The sequence below is a fragment of the Chiroxiphia lanceolata genome, chromosome 21 (assembly GCF_009829145.1).
Source record: "Chiroxiphia lanceolata isolate bChiLan1 chromosome 21, bChiLan1.pri, whole genome shotgun sequence".
NCBI lineage: Eukaryota > Metazoa > Chordata > Aves > Passeriformes > Pipridae > Chiroxiphia > Chiroxiphia lanceolata.
In genome coordinates this window covers 4,713,356-4,731,630 of record NC_045657.1, presented here as the reverse complement: position 1 = coordinate 4,731,630, position 18,275 = coordinate 4,713,356, and the positions used below count along the sequence as shown (strand labels likewise).

Below are 18,275 nucleotides of genomic sequence, written 5' to 3'. Positions count from 1 at the left end.
GCAGACGGCACGTTCTACGTGTAAATATAAAATTTTAAAATAAAACCAAATCATATGTTAATACATGTAAAAATCGCTGTGTAGCTCGGTTGACTGCTCCCTGCGCTCAGCGCCGGCTCCATCGGCTGCGGCACCGCGATGGACCCCAGACACCCTCCCCGGGGCAGCACGGACGCCCTCATCTGCCTCCCCGCGGTCCCAGCCCGGGGGTCTCCATCCGGGGGTCCCCGGGCCGGGGCTTAGGGCCAGTCTGGGGGCGGCCCTGCCCGCGCGGGGCCCCGGGCAAACAGGCGGTCAATGATTAACCGGCCCGGCCCCGGCGCTGCGCTCCCGCCGCCCGTTGGGGCCACGCGGGACCCGCGGGCCGCGGCGGGGCCGTCGCGGGGTCCGGGGGCCGTTGCGGGGTCCGGGCCCCGAGCGGCGGCAGGTGGGGACCCCCCCGGGCACCGCCGTGAGTGGGGACGGGGGTGGGACATTGGGGCGGTGCAGGGGACGGGCAATGGGGGCTCCCGCGGCGGCCCGGGGCTGGCACAAAGGGGTCTCACCCTGGGCAGCCCCAGCCCCTCACTTGGGGTGACCACTGGGGTGGGTGGGCTGTCCCATCACAACCTCCCTGTCCCCGCAGGCGTCTCCGCGGGATGGAAGGTGACCCGCCAGCCGGGCCGCAGGGCCCGGGCCCCGGCCCCGACCCCCGATCCCCCGACCCCGACCCTCGACCCCCCGACCCCGCTCCCAAGGCCCCAGGAGCGGAGCAGGGGGAGCAGGGGGAGCAGGGGGCCGCCGAGGAGCCGCCCAGCTCTGACACCCCCCGGGACCCCCCCGCGGGCCGTGGGGACACGCCCGTGGAGGCGGCCACCAACGCGGGCGTCGAGGGGGACCCGCCGCCTTACTCGCCCTCGCCCCCGGCCCGCAAGAGAGTTCGCTTCGACTGCCCGCCGTGCCCGCCCTCCCAGCAGGAGCCCATCTTCTACCAGCCGCGTCCAGGGCAGAGAGCGCGGCCTTTCCCTCCCCAGACCATCCCGCCTGGGGCCCTGCCCTACAACATCGTACGTATCCCCCCTCCCTGATGTGCTCTGTCCTGCTCTGCAGTGAGTTCACCCCTTACCTCCCCTCCTGGGTTTATGGGGTTACATGCGGTGCCCCAAGTGATGCTTGAGCAGCACACTCAGGGGTTTGCAGCTCTAACTGCTCCCCTGCCGTGCTGCAGTACACCGGGCAGTACACCGGGCAGCCGAGCATGGGGCCATTGCCTGCCGGCTACAGGCAGGACCTGCCCAGGGACTACCTGGTGGAGGCAGTGCTGGTGACCGTCTGCTGCTGCATGCTGACTGGGGCCATGGCCCTCATCTATTCCCACGAGGTAAGGACCCACCTGGCAATCTCAGACATCCTCCCCCCGCCTCTCTGGGTGCTGCGGGTCTCTTCTAACCCCTCCCCTTCTCCCCCTTGCACCAGACCCGGGCTGCGATCAGGCGTGGGGACATAGACCAGGCGTTCTCAGCATCCAGAAAGGCCTGGTGCCTCATCCTCTTCAGCCTCCTCTTCGGGTTGTTTGTCTCCATCACTTGGGTCATCTGCGTCCTGGCAACCCTGTACAGGCATCGGGGACCCTGAGCCCCAGAGCCATGGTGTGTGTGCCAGGGGCTCCTTGCAGCTCACCATGGCCCTGGGGGGCACGGACAGGTGAAGTGGCCACAGCCCCGCTGGGGCTGTCCTGGGAAACAGGTGACCACAAAGTGTTATCTGGGCAGAGGGGCAGCTCTGTCCTTCCTGGCGGGACGAGGAGTTGCTCCAGAGCCACGTGGGCCTTCACCCACCCTTCCTCACCCACCTGCTGAGGAACCCAGACTGAAGTGATGCCAGAGTCAGGTCTGGGCAAGGACTCATGTTGGAGCAGTGGCACCATGTACGGGATCAGGCTTTGCTGTGGGATGCTGAATCCCATTACCATGGGCTGTCACTTGGAGCTGCTAAATGTGACTCTGGAGCACAGGGAGCATCTGTAGAACTGGGGCTGGAGACAGAGCTAATGGCTGAGGTGTAACAGAGAGACCCAGGTGTATGGGAAGCCCTCACCAGTCATTAATAATGTGGCAAGATACAAACTCACATATGCAACTTCTCCAGTAATTTTGCACACACATACACAGACACAGACACTGTATTGCCACCTCCTTGCTGCTTCAAGGCTGAAATAAAATACAGCTGTAGCCAAAGCTTCTGTTTTCTCTGCACACCAAGGACCTTCCCTCTCCCAAATCTCCCCTTTGCCATGGCCTTTGTCCACCACAACATTCACGGTAAGGTCTCCTGTAATCAGTGAAATTGAGGCTTTCCCAAAAGCAGGTGGGTGCCAGGGTTCCAGACCCTCAGGGAGTCCACATGGCCCCGGGCAGCCCTTCTGAGCTGCTGCAGGGGGGGATGAGCTGCTGACACCCCACAGCTCCCTCCTGCTCTGCCGGGCCCGTGGAACGCGGCCCTGCGGTCACACAGGGCTCGGTCAGTGTCTGGGCATTCTCCTCCTGAGCTGGCCCGTGACAATTATTTCCAGAGGAATTTTGAACCCTGTTCAGGACTGAAAATAGTGCAGGAGCAGCTCGGCCGCCTCGGCTGCTGCAGGGGTTATTTAGGGGTTATTTATAGCCCTTGGCCGCCAGCACGCGGCCGCTGCACGGGCTGGGCACGCGCTGGCCAGCGTGGGGTTTGGGGGGCCAAAACCCCCCCAACAGAGGGACCACCAGCACCTGGAGGAAGGTGACAGTAGCAGATGTCCCCTCCCAAGTGTAGGGCTTGTACTGGGGCAAGACCATCTCAGCAGAGGGAAGGAAGAGGTTTACAGTGGAAAAATAAAGGGAAAAAGAGCCGTGGGCAGAGGAAAACCACGAGGGGCACTTGAGAAAACATGAGGCCACACCAGTGCCAGAGGCGGATTCGATTGTCACTTTAATCCACAGACTGTGCATGCACTGTAAACAGGATCATCAGGCGGGCTCGTTATTGGTGTTTTATTTGTCTTTAATATAAAAGTTACAGATCTGAAATGTTCGGAGGAAGATGCCACCAGGGGGATGGGGTTAGTGGTAAATCTATAATACAACGGAACTGCTTGGGGGGGAGATGTCTGGGAGTGGGGCAGGGGGCTGGTGACTGGGGGCATCGCTTCTCCCTGCTCCCTGCCTCATGTGGAGAGGGGACTCAGACTCTTCCCTCTCTCCAAAAAGAGGTGATGGCCTCAAGAATGCTGCCTGCAAGACATGGGAACTCACTCCTGGCCAGTGTTGCACAGGGATGTTCTGGGCTTCTGCTCCCCAGGGGCTGTCCCTGGAGAGGGGGGGGTCCTCTGCTCAGCAAACCTCAAGCTGCTCCAGGCAGGGGACCCTCCTTTAGGGTCCCTCCAGCCCTGCGAGCCTGGGGTTGGGACACTCTGCTCAGCTGGGGATGACGGCAGAGCAAAGGGGAGAAGAGGGGAGGAAAGCTGGGGAAGGAAAGCTGGTGGAGAGGAAAGCTGAGGGGCTCAGCCCCATCACTTTGGATGAGGTGCTGTGGCCACCTCCCATCCCCACTCGTGTCACTGGTCACGAGAATGAAGAGATCAGTGTCTGCCCCTCTGCTGCCCCTCATGAGGACGTTGAAGACCACAATGAGGCCTCCCCTCAGTCTCTTCCAGGCTGAACAGACCAAGTGCCCTCAGCTGCTCCTCATAACACTTCCCTTCCAGACCCTTCACCATCCTCGTAGCCTCCTCTGGACACTCTCTAATAGCTTAATGTCTTTTGTTACATTGTGGTGCCCAAAACTGCACACAATATCCAAGGTGAGGTCGCCCCAGGTCAGAGCAGAGCGGGACAATCCCCTCCCTGGCCCAGCCTGTGATGCTGGGCCTGATGCCCCCAGGACATGGCTGGCCCTCCTGGCTGCGAGGGCACTGCTGACTCATATTCAACTTGCCATCAATCAGGACCCCAGGTCCCTTCCCACAGCTGCTTTCCAGCACCTCATTCCCCAGTCTATACACAGCCAGGGTTGCCCCATCCCAGGTGCAGAATGGGACAGTTGCCCTTGTTGAACTTCCTATGGTTGGTGGTTGCCCATCTCTCTGATTTGTCGAGGTCTCTCTGCAGGGCCGCCCTGCCCTGGAGGGATTTGACAGCTTCTGGTGTAAGTTTGTAAGGATTCCTTCCAGTCCTGTGTCCAGGTCATTAATGAAGATGTTGAGGAGAACTGTCACCCCAGTCACTATAACTCTGTGCCCAATCTGTGAGCCAATTGCTCCTCTATCACATAACACAGTTATTCAGCTGGATGGAGACAAGCTGCACCCTCCTGTCCCTCTGTGGCATCAAGCCCCAGCCATGACCTCTGCACCCCCAGATGGGGTGGTTCCAGTGCTACCAGCACACACAACACTCCCAGAACAGCCCAGACACAGCCCCCACCAAAGGGGTGCTCACCCACACCATCAGTCTTCTCACCACCTCAACATGTTGGGCTTTTAAAAACCTTATTTACAAAGGAAAACGCAGGCATTACTTCCTGTGTGGAAGGCTGGGAAGCCTTTGGAGATTGCAAAGCCTTGGCTGGACACAACGCACCGCTCCAACGCCGTTAGTGCCATGAAAATAACCCACTTTTGAAGTGATCCTGTTCAGATACCGTGTTTCAGCACAGAAGATTCCTGCTCCTCCTGCTCTGGGGCTGCACAGCACAAACTGTGTTGGACCTCACACTCTCCTCTCCCAGAAGATGTCCTCATGGATGGGGGGGTCTCTCTGTGCTTCAGCACTTGGTCACTGTGTGAGTCCTGTGCCTGAAATCTTCAGGAAAATAACCAAGCAGGGTAAAACCCTGCGAGTGGGGCAGCGTGGCTGTCACTCCCTCCTGGGAGTCAGGCAGAGCTGGCCAAGGCTTTGCAATCTGTTTGGAGAAGGAAGTAAGTGCAGCTCTGATTCAGCCAGAATAAACAGAGGCTTGAGCAGGCACAGAGATGCTATTGAGAAATAAGTTAAGGATGCTCTGTGAAACTCCATGTCTGTATTCCTGGAGCTGCTGCCCTAAACCTGCAGGATTTTGTTAGAACCCTGTAAAAACCTGCAACCACAGAGAGCTGAGAAGGGTCTCACAAGGCTGCTGAACCCACAATCCAGCTGTAAACCATGGAAGGAGGACAGAGAGGAGGGATGTGAAATGGCCTGGCTGGGGCTGCGCTGGGGAGAACACCCTGGGTGGGACACAGAGAGGGGACAGAGGGGCTGAATAAGGCACACTGAACAGATTGGGGTTAACACTGCATGTGTGGGAAATGACACTGCCCTTTGCTCTTCCACGCCGGGCTGCCACTGCCCTGCTGGCTCTGGCATGGCAGGACTGGGGACGGGGACCTGCTGGGGCTCCTGCCAAAGCACAGGTCACAATACACAGCACCGAGGGCCAGCCCGACAGGGACCCCCGGGAACAGACATTTGGCAACAGTGAGAGGAGAGAGGAGCGGGGTGGGAGGATGGGGTGGCTCGGCTGGGAACAGGGCTCCTTCCTGGTTCCCATTTCCAACCCAGAAATGGACCCGCTGCCTCCTTCACCCAGCTCCTGCACCTGCTCCACAGCCCCGAGCCTTCTTTCTTCCAGCACTTGGAACGACGTTGTCACCGGTTGTGAATTTTATACACACTGGTTTGCACTTTTTCTTTTTTTTTTTTTCCTATAAATTCATCGGTATTCAGACATGCATCAAAAATCCCCAACGGATTCTAAACACTAGTATGTACAGTCCATATACTACAGCATTTCCTGTGCAAAAGCTAAGTACCATCGCTAAGAGACACGGGGCCACGGACAGTGACCCGCAGTACCTGGGTAGTCCGTGTTTCCAGGTTCAGAGGGATTTACCGTTGCTTAAATAACGAGATCTGAGAGGAGGAGGGGGATGTGATGACTGGAGATGGCGGGTCCCTGCCCACGTTTTCAGTGCCTCTTCCGCATCTACGACCGGTGCCTTCCTCCCATGAGGAAGGCGCCAGAGATCTGGGGTGAACCAAGACCCCTGTAAACACAAGCAGCTCTCTGAAAGCAGAGCTCCTCTGGCAGGCAGCAGGAACACTTCCATCCTCATCTCCTATGGACGAACACGTTTGGAGGTGGCATTGCAGGGGAGACTCAAACCCTTGGCTTCTACGGCTGCTCCTGCCCGACGTCGCTCCAGAGACAAGTCTGTGGGTGCTGAGCTCTTGCTGACCTTCCTTCGTGGATGAAAACAGAAGCCGGGCTATTCCCGGATGGAATGGGCCAGCAAACCAACACGCTGGCGCAGGACTCTCCTTCCACACAGCTCTCTCCCCAGGTTTAAAGCTGGTTCATGGCACAGAGGGACGGGAGGAGAAGGAGGGCGAGTGCAGCGAGCACCGGCCGATCTCTGCCCTCGGTGGCGGCCGCGCTGTCACCTCTGGCCGGCTGCGAGCGCCCGGCATTCCCACCCCCAGGGATGGCTGCCAGCTGGGAGGGAGGGTGTGTCATCCAGTGACAGGTACAAACATTGAACTCCAGTCTCATAGCTGCCCTCGGCGCCTCTGTGGAGCAATTCTCCTCGCTCGCACCACCCCTCCTCCTAGGTCTTCTCTTCTCGATCTGTTTTCCGCCTCGTGATGTTCCGAGGTTTGATTTTGAGGGACAGTTCCCACAAGGCCTCCTCAGCCAGGTGGTCGCTGAAGTCGTTGAAGAATGACACTATGTCGTCGTTTCTTTTGATGTCGTAATGTCTGGAAAACCACAGAGGAGATTAAACAAGGGGCTACCTGGGGACCTCTCTCAATTTTGGCCACCCCTGCCCTGCTCTAACACATCCAGCATTGTGGTCTGTGCCCAGTTCTCATGACAAGGTGTGACACCAGAAAGAGGAAAACCCATCATGCCTGTTGCTGAATTGGGAGGGAAAAAAGGATCCTATCACTTAGGTGTGCTGCCTCTGCTGCAAGACAGCATTGAAGAAAACCCTCCATGTCCTAGAGAACACAGGAACCAGCAATGGCAAAACCTGGAGGAAAAACTGACCTTAAAGAGAGGAATGTGAAAACTTTGCACTGGATCTCAAAACTAACATTAGAAAAATGTCTTCACAACTTTTATCTAACCTAGAGAGGGAAGGAGAACTGCAACCAGAGCCCTGTCATTCCCAGCTCTCCTTACATCTCCATCATGATGCTTTGACTTTAGACTCCCTTCCGCTCGCATAGGGGCTCCCAGTCATCATCCTCACACACCCCAAACCCCACATGGTGCCCCACAGACAGCTCTGACCCCCCTGTTGCAGCACTTACACTTGCTGGAAGCACCTCATGCTGTCCAGGATGTTGAACTGCTGCCAGCGCTTGGAAAAATTCACTTTGCTGTCAATGTAATCAGGGTTTCCCAGATGAACAAAGGTCAGATCCTGCAGAATCAAGCCTCTGAAAGAGATAAAGGGACAGCAGGCCAGGGAGTAGGTAAACAGGTACAGAGGTTAGTCACACAGGGGCAGGGTGGCCAGCAAAAAGGCAGCCCAATGCAACCCAACAGCCTCCCATCGCCACCATCATGGCAACCTTATCCAGAGGGAATTGTTTCCCCAGCAGCAGATCCAAAGGTGTTCAGATGCAAGCACCCACCATGCACAGCTGAGGGGCCTCTGAGGGGAGGCACCCATGGCACACTAAGAGTGCTGAGGTTGCTCTTTCACCCTTCATGGAAAGAAGGACCAGGCTGGAAGAAGCTTCTTTACAAACTGGTATTTGCCACCCTGCCCTCCTGCGCTCCCGGACAAATCGCTCCAGAGAGGGCCCATGGGCTGATGTGGCACAGTGCTGTCTTACCCCAGATGTCTGGCAAAAGGCAAGTGCTGAGCTCAGCAGAAGCTGCTGATAAATCCTTGAAGGAACCATTTAAATGTGCAGAGGAAAGGAACTGCCCACTCACAGGTAGGGGATGCAGGGGGGCTCCACATCGGCCAGAGCCGCTCGGTAGGCGCGGAAGGACGAGGAGCTGTCGATCAGGGTGCAGTACTCAGCCAGGCCCTGCCAGGACACAAATCCCATGGTGACACTGCTGCTGCAAACCCATTTTCTTTGTCACCTCTTCCCAGAGAGCTATGCAGGCCAGGGAGTTAATGCTGTCCTGGAAACACCTCTAAGTGATTTACTCAGCCTGACCCCGACTGTGCATACGCAGAGCCTCACTGCCTTCAGCCTCAGCAAGCCTTGGTTTGCAGAGAGGAGGAGGCTGTTCTCCCCTGTGGCTGTGCTGGCACTTCTGCAGCTGTCAGAATGCCCAGCCATGCTGCAGGCTCCCAGCACTGTGGCATTACACCCACTGGAGAGCAGTCACCCATCATCCCTCCACCCTGGGACATTGCTGAGCTATTGAAACCACCCAGCTGTTTCGTGCATATCCACAGTTATCCTTCCCCCAAAGATGACAGCCCTGACTGCTCCTCACCTCTGAGGTTTGCTTCTGCCACTCCAGCCTTCTGATGGGGGCAGAATCCAGTGCAGAAAGAATGGCCAGATAGGAATTAAAATTATTCAGCTTTCGTAAGTGCTGTGAAAAGGGAGAATATTCCAGTTACTCAAGAGATCTGAAAAGCCTTCTAAGCATCAAACAGCTCTAATAACCAGAAGGTCCCATCACCCTGCTCCTTTAAGGAGCAATGTTTGTGATTCACAGGGAAGTTGAAGCTGGTACCTTCATAATCTTTATAAATTTAAGGAGCAGCCTCTCTCGGTCCTGGGCTTTCTCTTGTAGCATAATTATTGAACGGACCCTGGAAGAACAGACAGAAAAAAAAAAGATAAACCCACTTAAGCAGATCTCAGATTCCCTCTTGTTTCATTAAAAAAAATCTGATCACTGATAAGGATGGGCCAACAATACTAAAAAACTCCAACTTAAATGGAGCATTCTAATCCACAACAGAGACAGGATAATTTTACAGAGTGCATTTATTTTCAAGGGGAATGTTTGTTTGAAGGGCTCAGTGATACTGACAATTCCTTCAGGTTACAGGAGGAAACCTCCACAACATTCCTGATTTTCTTTCTCATGTACTCTGAGGTTTTTGATGAGTGTTCTGCATCTATTTCCTGGCCAAAAATATATGTTATTCCACTTGTAACAAAGGAACCCAAGTCAGCAAGGAATATTTGGAATATTTGCAAGGCATTGGATGTTAAGTACAGTTCAGTGGCATGGTTGTTTTAAGCTCCTTACCAGTAGGACATGTTATTAAAGTGCTCTGTGAACTGTGTCAGGTTGGGGCTCTTCTCTTCATTTTGTTCCTTTGCCCAAAGCAAAACTTCTGGGATCTACCAAGGAAGAAGAGGAGGGAGGTGGGAAAATACCACACATTAAAATGGGATTTCTGCCTCAACATTCCCAGTCGCAGTGTGTGTTCACAGCCACTTGCTGACACGAGGTCAGCTGTGCCCTACAACCCAACAGGTGTCCTGGAGAGCTGGCAGGGAACACCAGAGATTGTAGGGGCTGCACGTTCCAATCCCTCCCACCACCCTTTCCCCATCCTCATGTCTGTACCTCGATTTTATAGAAGAGTTCAGCATCCAGGAGGGTCAGCTGCTCGGCTATTTCATGACTGTGGAAATCATGCAGTGTCCCTGGCCTGTGGAAAACAAGGATGAAGTACGAAGGCTCAGAAAATGTGACCTGTTTTCTTCTCTTTCTTATATTTTGGGCTGAGAAAACTTTTGTGTCCACAGGAAAGGGATTCCCTGGCTCTCAAAGGACCAAGATATGGTTACATGCATCTTCCCTCACCTGGCTGCCACCCCTCGGGCTGCAAGAGGTTTGATGGAGTTGGCATAGCTCAGCATTTTCTTCTGATCCACTTTATCAAGGATATTCTTGCGTAACACCCTGGCAAGGCTCAGCTCCCCATTGCAGACCAGCCGGAAGACCAGGTCCATCAGCAGCTTGAGAATTTCCTCTGTCAACTCCACTAAGCTGAGAGAAAGATGGAAAACCCAGGGCAGGCATCAGAGCTATGAGACTGAGCTACAGTTTGTACCTGTACCGAATCTCATCAGTCTTTTCTACAAGCAGAATTGGGTGACTGAAATTCCTCCTCTTCCCAGCTCTTCCTTTCCCAGAGATTTTTACCTTTTTACTGGTTATTTTAAATCACTGACCCAGTCAGGACACACCAAGAACCTGCTCTTCCAACTGGAGGGTTCAGCAGTGCAAGTATCTCACTGCTCAGGGTCAGGGATTTCAGCTGTCAGACTTAATAGGGTTTAAAAACCCCACCTTCCAAAAAACCACATCTTCCTAAAAACCACATCTTTCCAACTACCAGACTTCTGCATGTTACTGACCCCACATCTCCCATCCAAAACAAAGAAAGCAACTCACCACAGCTCATCCACCACTCGCACCAGCACGAAGAAGGTGTTCTTACTGACTCGCTTCTTAAACGTGTCCGGGAAGTGGCAAAACTTCTCATACGTTGGTTTCAAATTAAAGAATCAACTCAGTGTGGTCAGACCAGCATCGGTGCAATCACCAGCTGCCCCAAGGAATCACAGAATCATTGAATGGTTTGGGATGGAAGGGACCTTAAAGATCACCCAGTTCCACCCCCCTGCCATGGGCACGGACACCTTCCACTCAACCAGGTTGCTCAGAGCTCCATCCAGCTTGGCCTTCAACACTTCCAGGGATGAGGCACCTACATTAGAACAGCAAACTATTCTGTCTTGATGGAAACTGGTGTTCCATTTCCAGGAGATGAGGGACACTGATACGGCTCTAATTAAGATGGCATTAAGCTGACACCAGCTGCAGGGGCATGAGGAGCCACTTACACCTCATAGAATTGATGCTGGAAGAGCAGGTGTACCTTGAAATTGTTCTCTCTAAGGTGGAATTTAATGAGCAGCACTCCTCTGCAGGGATCTCCCCCACCGGTCTGTGACATCTGGTTTCAACAGATCTCAGATGTCACCTCTACCTTCCTCGTTGCCCAATTTGCTGCAAGGAGAACGGTGACAGGGGAGACAGCACAGGTTGAAAAAGCTTCTGCCAGGTGGAGAAAGGGAAAAGGAAGAAGGTTATCAGTAAGTCAGGGGCCTGCAGCACTGCCCCAGACAGTGCTGTCACCAACTGGGAGCTGTGCTGTGTCCTTGGTGAGCTGATCCCAGCTGGAGCTCAGGGAGCAGTGGCTCTGCTGCAGATGGCAGTGATGAGCCACAAAGCAGGACACAGTGACGTCAGGCTCCCTCTGACGTGGGTGCACAGCACCAAGGCCCACGAGGCTTTCACACCGCCCAGACCCAGACACTGACCCGCTCAGCTGGCAGGGAATGGAGCCATGGGAATGGAGCCAAGGGGAAGGAATGGCAGGCAGGGTGCTCAAGAAACCTTCTCCATCCTCTGCCAGAAATGCTAATGCTCACCCTGCACATCAGGGCCCTGCTTTGTTATCAGTTACAAGCTCAGTTCAGAAGTGGGGGGCCAAGAGCCCAGCATTTCCAATGCTGAGTTTATTGCAGTAAAACAGAGAAAAGGCCTTGATTGTTTAGTCATTTCCAGTATTAAACTACACCTGCCCATAATCCCCACAGCCCCTCTGGAAGGCAGAAGGTGCCCTGATGCCCACTCTAGAAAACAAGATGTCCAAAACAAATGATAATTACCCAGTGATGTACAGAAAACCTCAACTGCTCCTCTCCCCTGACAGGACTCTCAGGAGATAACTCTCCGGTCTGTTATCCACCCTACCTGGACCTGCCCCGCTGCAATTCCCACTGCAGAATGTGGAGGTGAAGGAATTCCTGCCTGGAACACCTCCAGGGCCAGCACATCACTGACCACACTGTCAGCAGGCTTCTGACCAAACAACTTGCCATCAGCTCCCTCCACAATGACTGCCCAGCTCTGATTCCTGGTGGGAGTGAACTGCCACTCATTCAAAAGGATATCTGTACTGCAGCTTCTTGATGAGCTCTTCAGGGGTAATAAATGTCCTGTATGTAGTCAGAAAGGCTTCACAGTACAGCACCAGATCTAGGGAGAGAGACATGGACACATTTTGGCACAAATGGACTTTCCAGAACTGCTGTGCTGTTGGTCCTTACCAGCAGATGGACCCTGTAACACAAGAGCAGCAGTGACACTGCCCTGTCCCCACTGCCCCAGCCCTGGCTCCCGTTTGCAGCATTTGAGCTCAGGGCTTTGTTTATTCCACCACCAAAGGGGTCAGTGAAAAACACCTGCTTGTGGGACAGGATCTATCAGTACTGGGTCAAGAAAAAACATGGTTTAGACCTTGGGGATACTTTACAGAGAAGATCTGATGGTGAGAGGTGGCTGCCTGTTGTGTCTCAGCCTCTCTCAGGCAGCACAGAGCCCTGTCACGGTCACTCTGCCCTCCTGATGAGGAACACACGTGTTTCAACATGATGCTCTGGTGCTGCAGATCTTCTGTCCTTACTGCATTCCAGGAAATCCATCCCAGGACAGTGTAAATATAAGATTATTTTCAGCCAAAAGAAGAGTAAATTGCACTGCAAAAACTGACTCTACCATGGCCACGACCCTGCCACAACACAGATGCTGACATGGGGCGAGTCAGTTTGTGTTAATTCATCAGCAGGATGGGGGTGCTGCAGAATCACAAAAGGCTTTGGGCTTTGCCATGGGCACAAAGGATGGAATTTGAAAAAGCAGGGATTGCAAATGGGAAAGCAGATTTCAGGTCAGGACTGTAGACCTCTCCTGGGCAATGTCTCCTGTGGACAGCAGTGTCCAATGGGAGCATTAACCCCAGCACAAACCAGCAGCAGGATGTGCAGTGGGATGGCACCCTGCCCCTGCCAGGAGCACCGTGGGCAGACTTGGAGAAAAAGCTCCTGCTGGGCCTGCCAAGGCTTGGCTGTGCATGCAGAGCTTGTTCCAGCCAGGACAGGGATCACCCCACACCCACGTGCTGTAACATCCATCCATTGCCGTGGAGGGTGGGAAGGGGCAGGGCACAGTGGGGTAGCTGTGCCTCTCTACCTGCAGTGTTTTTCTTAGCAGGAACCTCGTGGCAATGCTGCTTCCTCCTGCTCTTAAATCAGAGACTGCTGCTGCCTTTTGGTTACAGACAATCAGACATAAGCTCTAAAGCCAGAAGCTGGGTGGTCATGTCAGGGGTGAGCCCCAGGCCTCGTCCAGCTGTAATCCTGCACTCACAGCAAGTGTGTGTGGATGTGAGCACTTAACTGACCACGGATTTTATTCCTAAAGACCACAAGTCTCTCGTTATCCCTTATTCCATTTAGCTCTTTTAGAAAACTCAGATGGACAAGAAGCATCATGCAACAGGGCGTGGAGTTACATTTATTCTGGGTTCCCATCTGCCCAAAAGGCAACGTGAGGTAATACAGCTGGTCTGCTCTGGCACTTGAAGCTGCCAAGAAATTCATCTTTAAAGGAAAGCCTCTTAACTCTACCCCTCTGTGCCGTTTGGCTGATTGATTTACAAGCCCTGAATTCTTCTCATTGTAAGCTTAATTCATTAACCCTCTCAGTCACCCAAACAGTGGGTTAGCATAGCACAAATTCCTCTCTGCTCCATTCAGCTCCGTGGCTTGGCAGTGCCTGTGAGGCCAAGCACAGGGACTGAGAACCTGAGCTCCCTCCACCCAGCAATCCTCAGCTGCACCACTGGGCAGTAAAAATCCTGCTCCAGTTTTTCCCAGTCCTGAAAGGTTCTCCACAGCTTTCACCCCACTGCTTGCAGCACCCTCAGAGCCCCCTGTTCATGAACTGGAGGTCTAAGCACACATCCCTTACCAAGCAGCTGTCTTTCAGCAGGAACAGTAGGGAAGTTCTTCCACTGTGATGTTCCAGAGAACAGCAGGAGTAAATCAGAGTTACTCTATTCCATTTTCAGCATTTTTATAAGGGATATTTCCACCATCTCATTTAGACTATTTTCTTTAATATACATATCTACCCTTGGCACAATCAATTGCCTCCTCCTCTCTAGTATGTTCCTAACTTTGATCCTTTCTTCCTGGATTTGGTGCCCAATGCAAACTGAGAAACAGCTGTCAGGGAAAGGATTTTCTTGGTAGCTGAATAGTGCTGGTAAGTAATTGCAAACATCTTATGCTACAGTAAAACCCCTGTCATTTAAAAATGTACATGAAAGATGTTTCCTCTTTGACTATCAAACCTCTAAAATACAAGTGCTGAGTGATTCAGCGGGTTAGTATTTTGCTTTGCATCCCAGGAGATAAGGAGATCAATCCTGGTTAAGGCCATCAGCACAAATGTGTTTGGCAGGTTCAAATCACTCTTTGGAAACACTGCAAAGGCTGTCTTTGCCACAGGTCTTGAATAGGAGAGCTTTGTGTGGGTAGTGACTGGGTTTGGAGAGATAAAGTGGGGTTTTAACAAATCCAGAGCCAAGGGTTGATGACATCCCCTTTCCTCCTCTGCATCTCCTTTCCTGTACTGTGGATTCCCTCTCTGAACTGGCCTGGGTGGCTACCAGGATGCAAGTAGTAAAAAGTGGGACTAGGAAGTGACATGGTAAGTTGAAAATAAGGGGTGTCAGCAGACCAGCACCTGAACAGCCTGCCCAATGCCCATGGGTACTGCATCAGACCCAAACCAACATCCCTTTTTTCCTACTTCCATCCAACACTCCCTCCAGCAACTCCTGCATCCCCACAGCCCTGACATCCAAAGGTCAAGGAGCACCACTGAACACAGGATCCATGCACAACAGGCTGGTCACTGCTGCATTCCCAGAAGGCAGTGGCCCAGCTCAGCAGGTGCAGGGACACCAACAGAGCACTGTCACCGGTGTGCCTCGCCTTCCAGATCTGGGCAAGGGCTGTGAGGAGTTAATATCATCCCTGCTGCTAAATGGAACCACCAGGGGCTTATCCAGCTTACCTCCATTTACCACAGATAAGCACAACCCCCCCGGGCTGTGCAGGGGATCCCTGCAGACCCTCCCCCAGGCCCAGCTGCCTGCACAGCAGAAGGCAGAGGCAGAAGACCAGAAGATCAGCAGCCAAAGGCCGTGCCAGGCTGTGCCCCTCAGCTCTGCCCTGCTGCATCCACGTACCTTTCCTGTCAGTCTCCGTTGCGTGCACTAACAGGATGTCTCCAGATCCACCACGAACATCTGGCCCATCATCCCCCTGCAACGGGAACACAACCACGTTAGGCACGGCCCAAGGTTCCCTTCGGCCTGGTTTAACATCACCGGGGTTCAAGCTCAGCAGCAACTGGCAGCGTACACAATGTTCCTGGCACTGCTCACGGCACAAGATGGGACATGGTCTTCAGTGCTGGGCTAATCCTGGAATTGGAATAAAGCATTTGGTGTCCCAGATGAGGAGCTGGGCTGATCCTTACCCGGGATCTCTGACTCCTTAAGGCCAGGCTGTGAAGCTTAGTGAAAGCTGAACCTTCTGTCCACAGAAGAATGAACACAAATGGCCCAAACGCTCCCAGAAGACCATTAACAGAGCAGCACCACTGTGTGAACTGTCTCAAAGTTCACACAGCCACGTACCACAGTGGTTGTGGGGTGGGAGGTCACGCATTCAACTCGCATGTTGCTGGAACATCAAAACCTAGCAAGTTAATTCCCTAATCTGGAACTATTTGGCCAGAGGTCACCTGAAGCGATCCAATAACCAGGAGCAGAAAACAGCCCTGCTAATTGCTTGACCCCTGCCTTACCACTCTCTAAAACACTCTTCCAGCTACTGCATTTCACAACTCAAAATATGCAAAACTGATCCATCACTCAGCCAGCGGTTCCCACACTGCAGGAAGCAGCTCACAGTGACAGCTCTATACTGTTTCAAAAATGCAGATCATAAAGAAAAGAAAGAAAGAAGACATTAAGACACACATCTACTAGTCCCAAATGCTCAGAAATCACTGATTTTTAAATGTTTTTTAAAGGAAAGAATCCAGCAGAGGAGGAGGATTGTCATTTCAATATGCAAACCAGTGAAAAAAACATGGATTTACAGCCATGGAGCAGCTATGTCTAAGATGTGAATATTTCAGGTGACCCTCTGGCAAGACCCATACGAAACACTACTTAAAGAACGAGTAATAGCTTTTCACTCTCTCCTGCACATCTCAGCTGACCAAAGAACACTCCTTAAGTGCCAGTAAATGATACATTCTCTCTGTTTTTCAGACCAGCCCCCTGACAGTCTGAGAGCTTCAAAAGCCTGCGTGTTCCCTCAAGCTGCATGTCAAAGACAGCGTGGTTCAAGAGCACAGCGAGCAAAGCTGGCTGGGAGTGCACCCCAGGCCAGACACGAAGCTGTTTCTCAAATACAAAACAGTTCCTGAAGCTGTTTCTCAAATACAAAACAGTTCCTTCAGCTGCTTTTCCACATCAGCAACACAATGTCCTGCTCGTTCACCTGCTGAACCTGCCATCAGACCGAAAGGCCAACACCATCAAGCCACACCTGGATTTCTTGTGCTCAGGCTCTCAGGTGATTCATTCCAAGACTGTCGCAGGATGAAGAGGTGGGAAGGGGCAGACTGGGAAAAGGGCACAAGATGTGCTGTTTTTTAGGGAGACATCTCACATTCTGTTAAAACCTCATTCCTTGCTGATGCTCCCTGCCTGTACCAGCATCTCATACTTTATAACAACAGCCTGCACCCACATCCCAGTTCTGCTGCAACCTACTTTTTAATATCAAATAAGAGGTGGTGCCTTAATTGTGCACACAGAGAATCAGATTTCAACACAGTGTAAACCAAAGAGTACAAAAGCAAACCCTGAATGCACTTACCTCTTGCTTCAGTGTTAATCTAGCCATGATTTCACTGTGGTCAATAAGGGACAGCTCATCTACCTCTTCCTCCAGCTGTGACGATTCCAAATTATCTGGTGACTGTGGCTGCCTGTGAAAAAAAAGAGGGAAATAACCTTCATTAAAAGACAGTAAGTACACAGACACTCTGGAGGTAAACCTTCTGCAAACAAACCCAAATGTCTGGCTCTAATTCTGTTGCTTTGTGCATCTCTTGAAACAGAGGAAGATGAACCTTTAGGGCCTGAACACTTGTCTGTCTGCATTTCTGGCAGGATTTTACTATGCCCTGCGTAAGTACACACTTCCATGTCTCCTTAATCCACCAAATTTTTAGTGCACACAAATCTAAGCCCTTCCTCAAATGTATAGAGACTGAACCTACTCTACACATACATATCTTAGTCAGTTCATGACCCATTGTGCTGAGACAAGGCGAGATGACAGACTCTCATTTTGCAGGAAGGCAGAGCAGAAAGCTCTGACCATTTTTCTGGTGTACATCCCTAACTCTATTCCTACTTTCTTGTGCCTGGACATGTGCTCTCTGTGTCTATGTTCCTAAAAAAAAATAATATACTTATGTTCTTCATAGCTTTCCCTAGGCACAGGCCAAAATCCCATCCACCAGTCAGTACTTTGAGCTGACAGTGAGCTTTGCAGAGCACTCTTGTGTTGTCTCCTTCACTGCAGGGATTAAAACCCTCAAACCAACTGCAGGGAAATGGGGGAGGGAAGTTGACTGTCACACACAAATCATCGCTGTTCTCTATTTTTGCTTTAGAAATGCAATTGCAGAGCAATCTCGAGCAGCAGGGAAGCACTCACTCCACTCCTCCTGAAGCCCATCTGTTACAGCTTGCACCTCTTCATTTACATAGGCAAATGATAGCTAAGAGCATTAGAAGGGATATAAAGCCTCCTGCTTCAGGGCCTCAGCCAGCCTCTAACTAGCAGGGTTAGGAGGAAATTCCCCTCTGGAAGACTATTCCAAACAGAAAACTTTTCACACGTTTTCCTGGAAGCAGGAGGGAGCAGCCAGTGTCAATGACAGCACTGCCAATGAGATGGACTGAGGATGGCTAACATGGGCTGCATTAACCCCCAGGGGCTCCCTGAGTCCAGCAGGGCAATCTTGCCAGGATCCTCCTTGTCCAGCAGGATCCCACCACTCACTGGCTGTCCAAAAATGGGGGCTTAAAAGTTTAGAGAACACAGAGGAGGTTGAGGGCAGAACAGGCAGGATGGTTTGGCAGAGGGAGTTGGGAGAGCTCTGTACCCTTCAGGTTGGAAGCAGAAGCACCAAGGGAGCCAGGCTCACCTGTCAGCACCATCTTTGCCCTCCTTCCCCATGGCACTGCTGTTCACAGCGGAGTCTTTGGAGTCTTTGACAGAGGGAGATTCCTGTCAAGAGAAAGAAGTTTTTCATTATTACATGGGGTC

General features: G+C 52.6%; 2 protein-coding genes across 2 annotated transcripts in view; one reads left to right on the top strand and one right to left on the bottom strand.

Moving 5' to 3' along the window:
- The first annotated feature begins 392 nt into the window (after positions 1 to 392).
- PRRT1B (proline rich transmembrane protein 1B) lies at positions 393 to 2,216 on the top strand. The gene is made up of 4 exons (XM_032708065.1): positions 393 to 427; positions 626 to 1,046; positions 1,208 to 1,360; positions 1,456 to 2,216. The coding sequence occupies exons 2-4, from the start codon at positions 639 to 641 to the stop codon at positions 1,612 to 1,614; spliced, it is 720 nt and encodes a 239-aa protein (XP_032563956.1). The 5' UTR covers positions 393 to 427; positions 626 to 638; the 3' UTR covers positions 1,615 to 2,216.
- A 3,444-nt stretch (positions 2,217 to 5,660) lies between these two features.
- RAPGEF1 (Rap guanine nucleotide exchange factor 1) overlaps positions 5,661 to 18,275 on the bottom strand; it is an 83,101-nt gene continuing 70,486 nt past the window's right edge. The window contains 13 exon segments of the mRNA XM_032708060.1: positions 5,661 to 6,749; positions 7,308 to 7,436; positions 7,942 to 8,039; positions 8,461 to 8,562; positions 8,707 to 8,785; positions 9,232 to 9,326; positions 9,556 to 9,640; positions 9,796 to 9,981; positions 10,390 to 10,482; positions 11,958 to 12,042; positions 15,104 to 15,179; positions 16,812 to 16,923; positions 18,154 to 18,236. Coding sequence (XP_032563951.1) covers positions 6,599 to 6,749; positions 7,308 to 7,436; positions 7,942 to 8,039; positions 8,461 to 8,562; positions 8,707 to 8,785; positions 9,232 to 9,326; positions 9,556 to 9,640; positions 9,796 to 9,981; positions 10,390 to 10,482; positions 11,958 to 12,042; positions 15,104 to 15,179; positions 16,812 to 16,923; positions 18,154 to 18,236 — 1,374 coding nt within the window. The 3' untranslated portion in view covers positions 5,661 to 6,598.

Coding starts and splice junctions, on each gene's coding strand:
- PRRT1B (XM_032708065.1), top strand. CDS start 639: ATGGAAGGTGACCCGCCAGCCGGGCCGCAGGGCCCGGGCCCCGGCCCC. Junction 1,047..1,207: donor GGGCCCTGCCCTACAACATC/GTACGTATCCCC, acceptor GCCGTGCTGCAG/TACACCGGGCAGTACACCGG. Junction 1,361..1,455: donor CCCTCATCTATTCCCACGAG/GTAAGGACCCAC, acceptor CCCTTGCACCAG/ACCCGGGCTGCGATCAGGCG.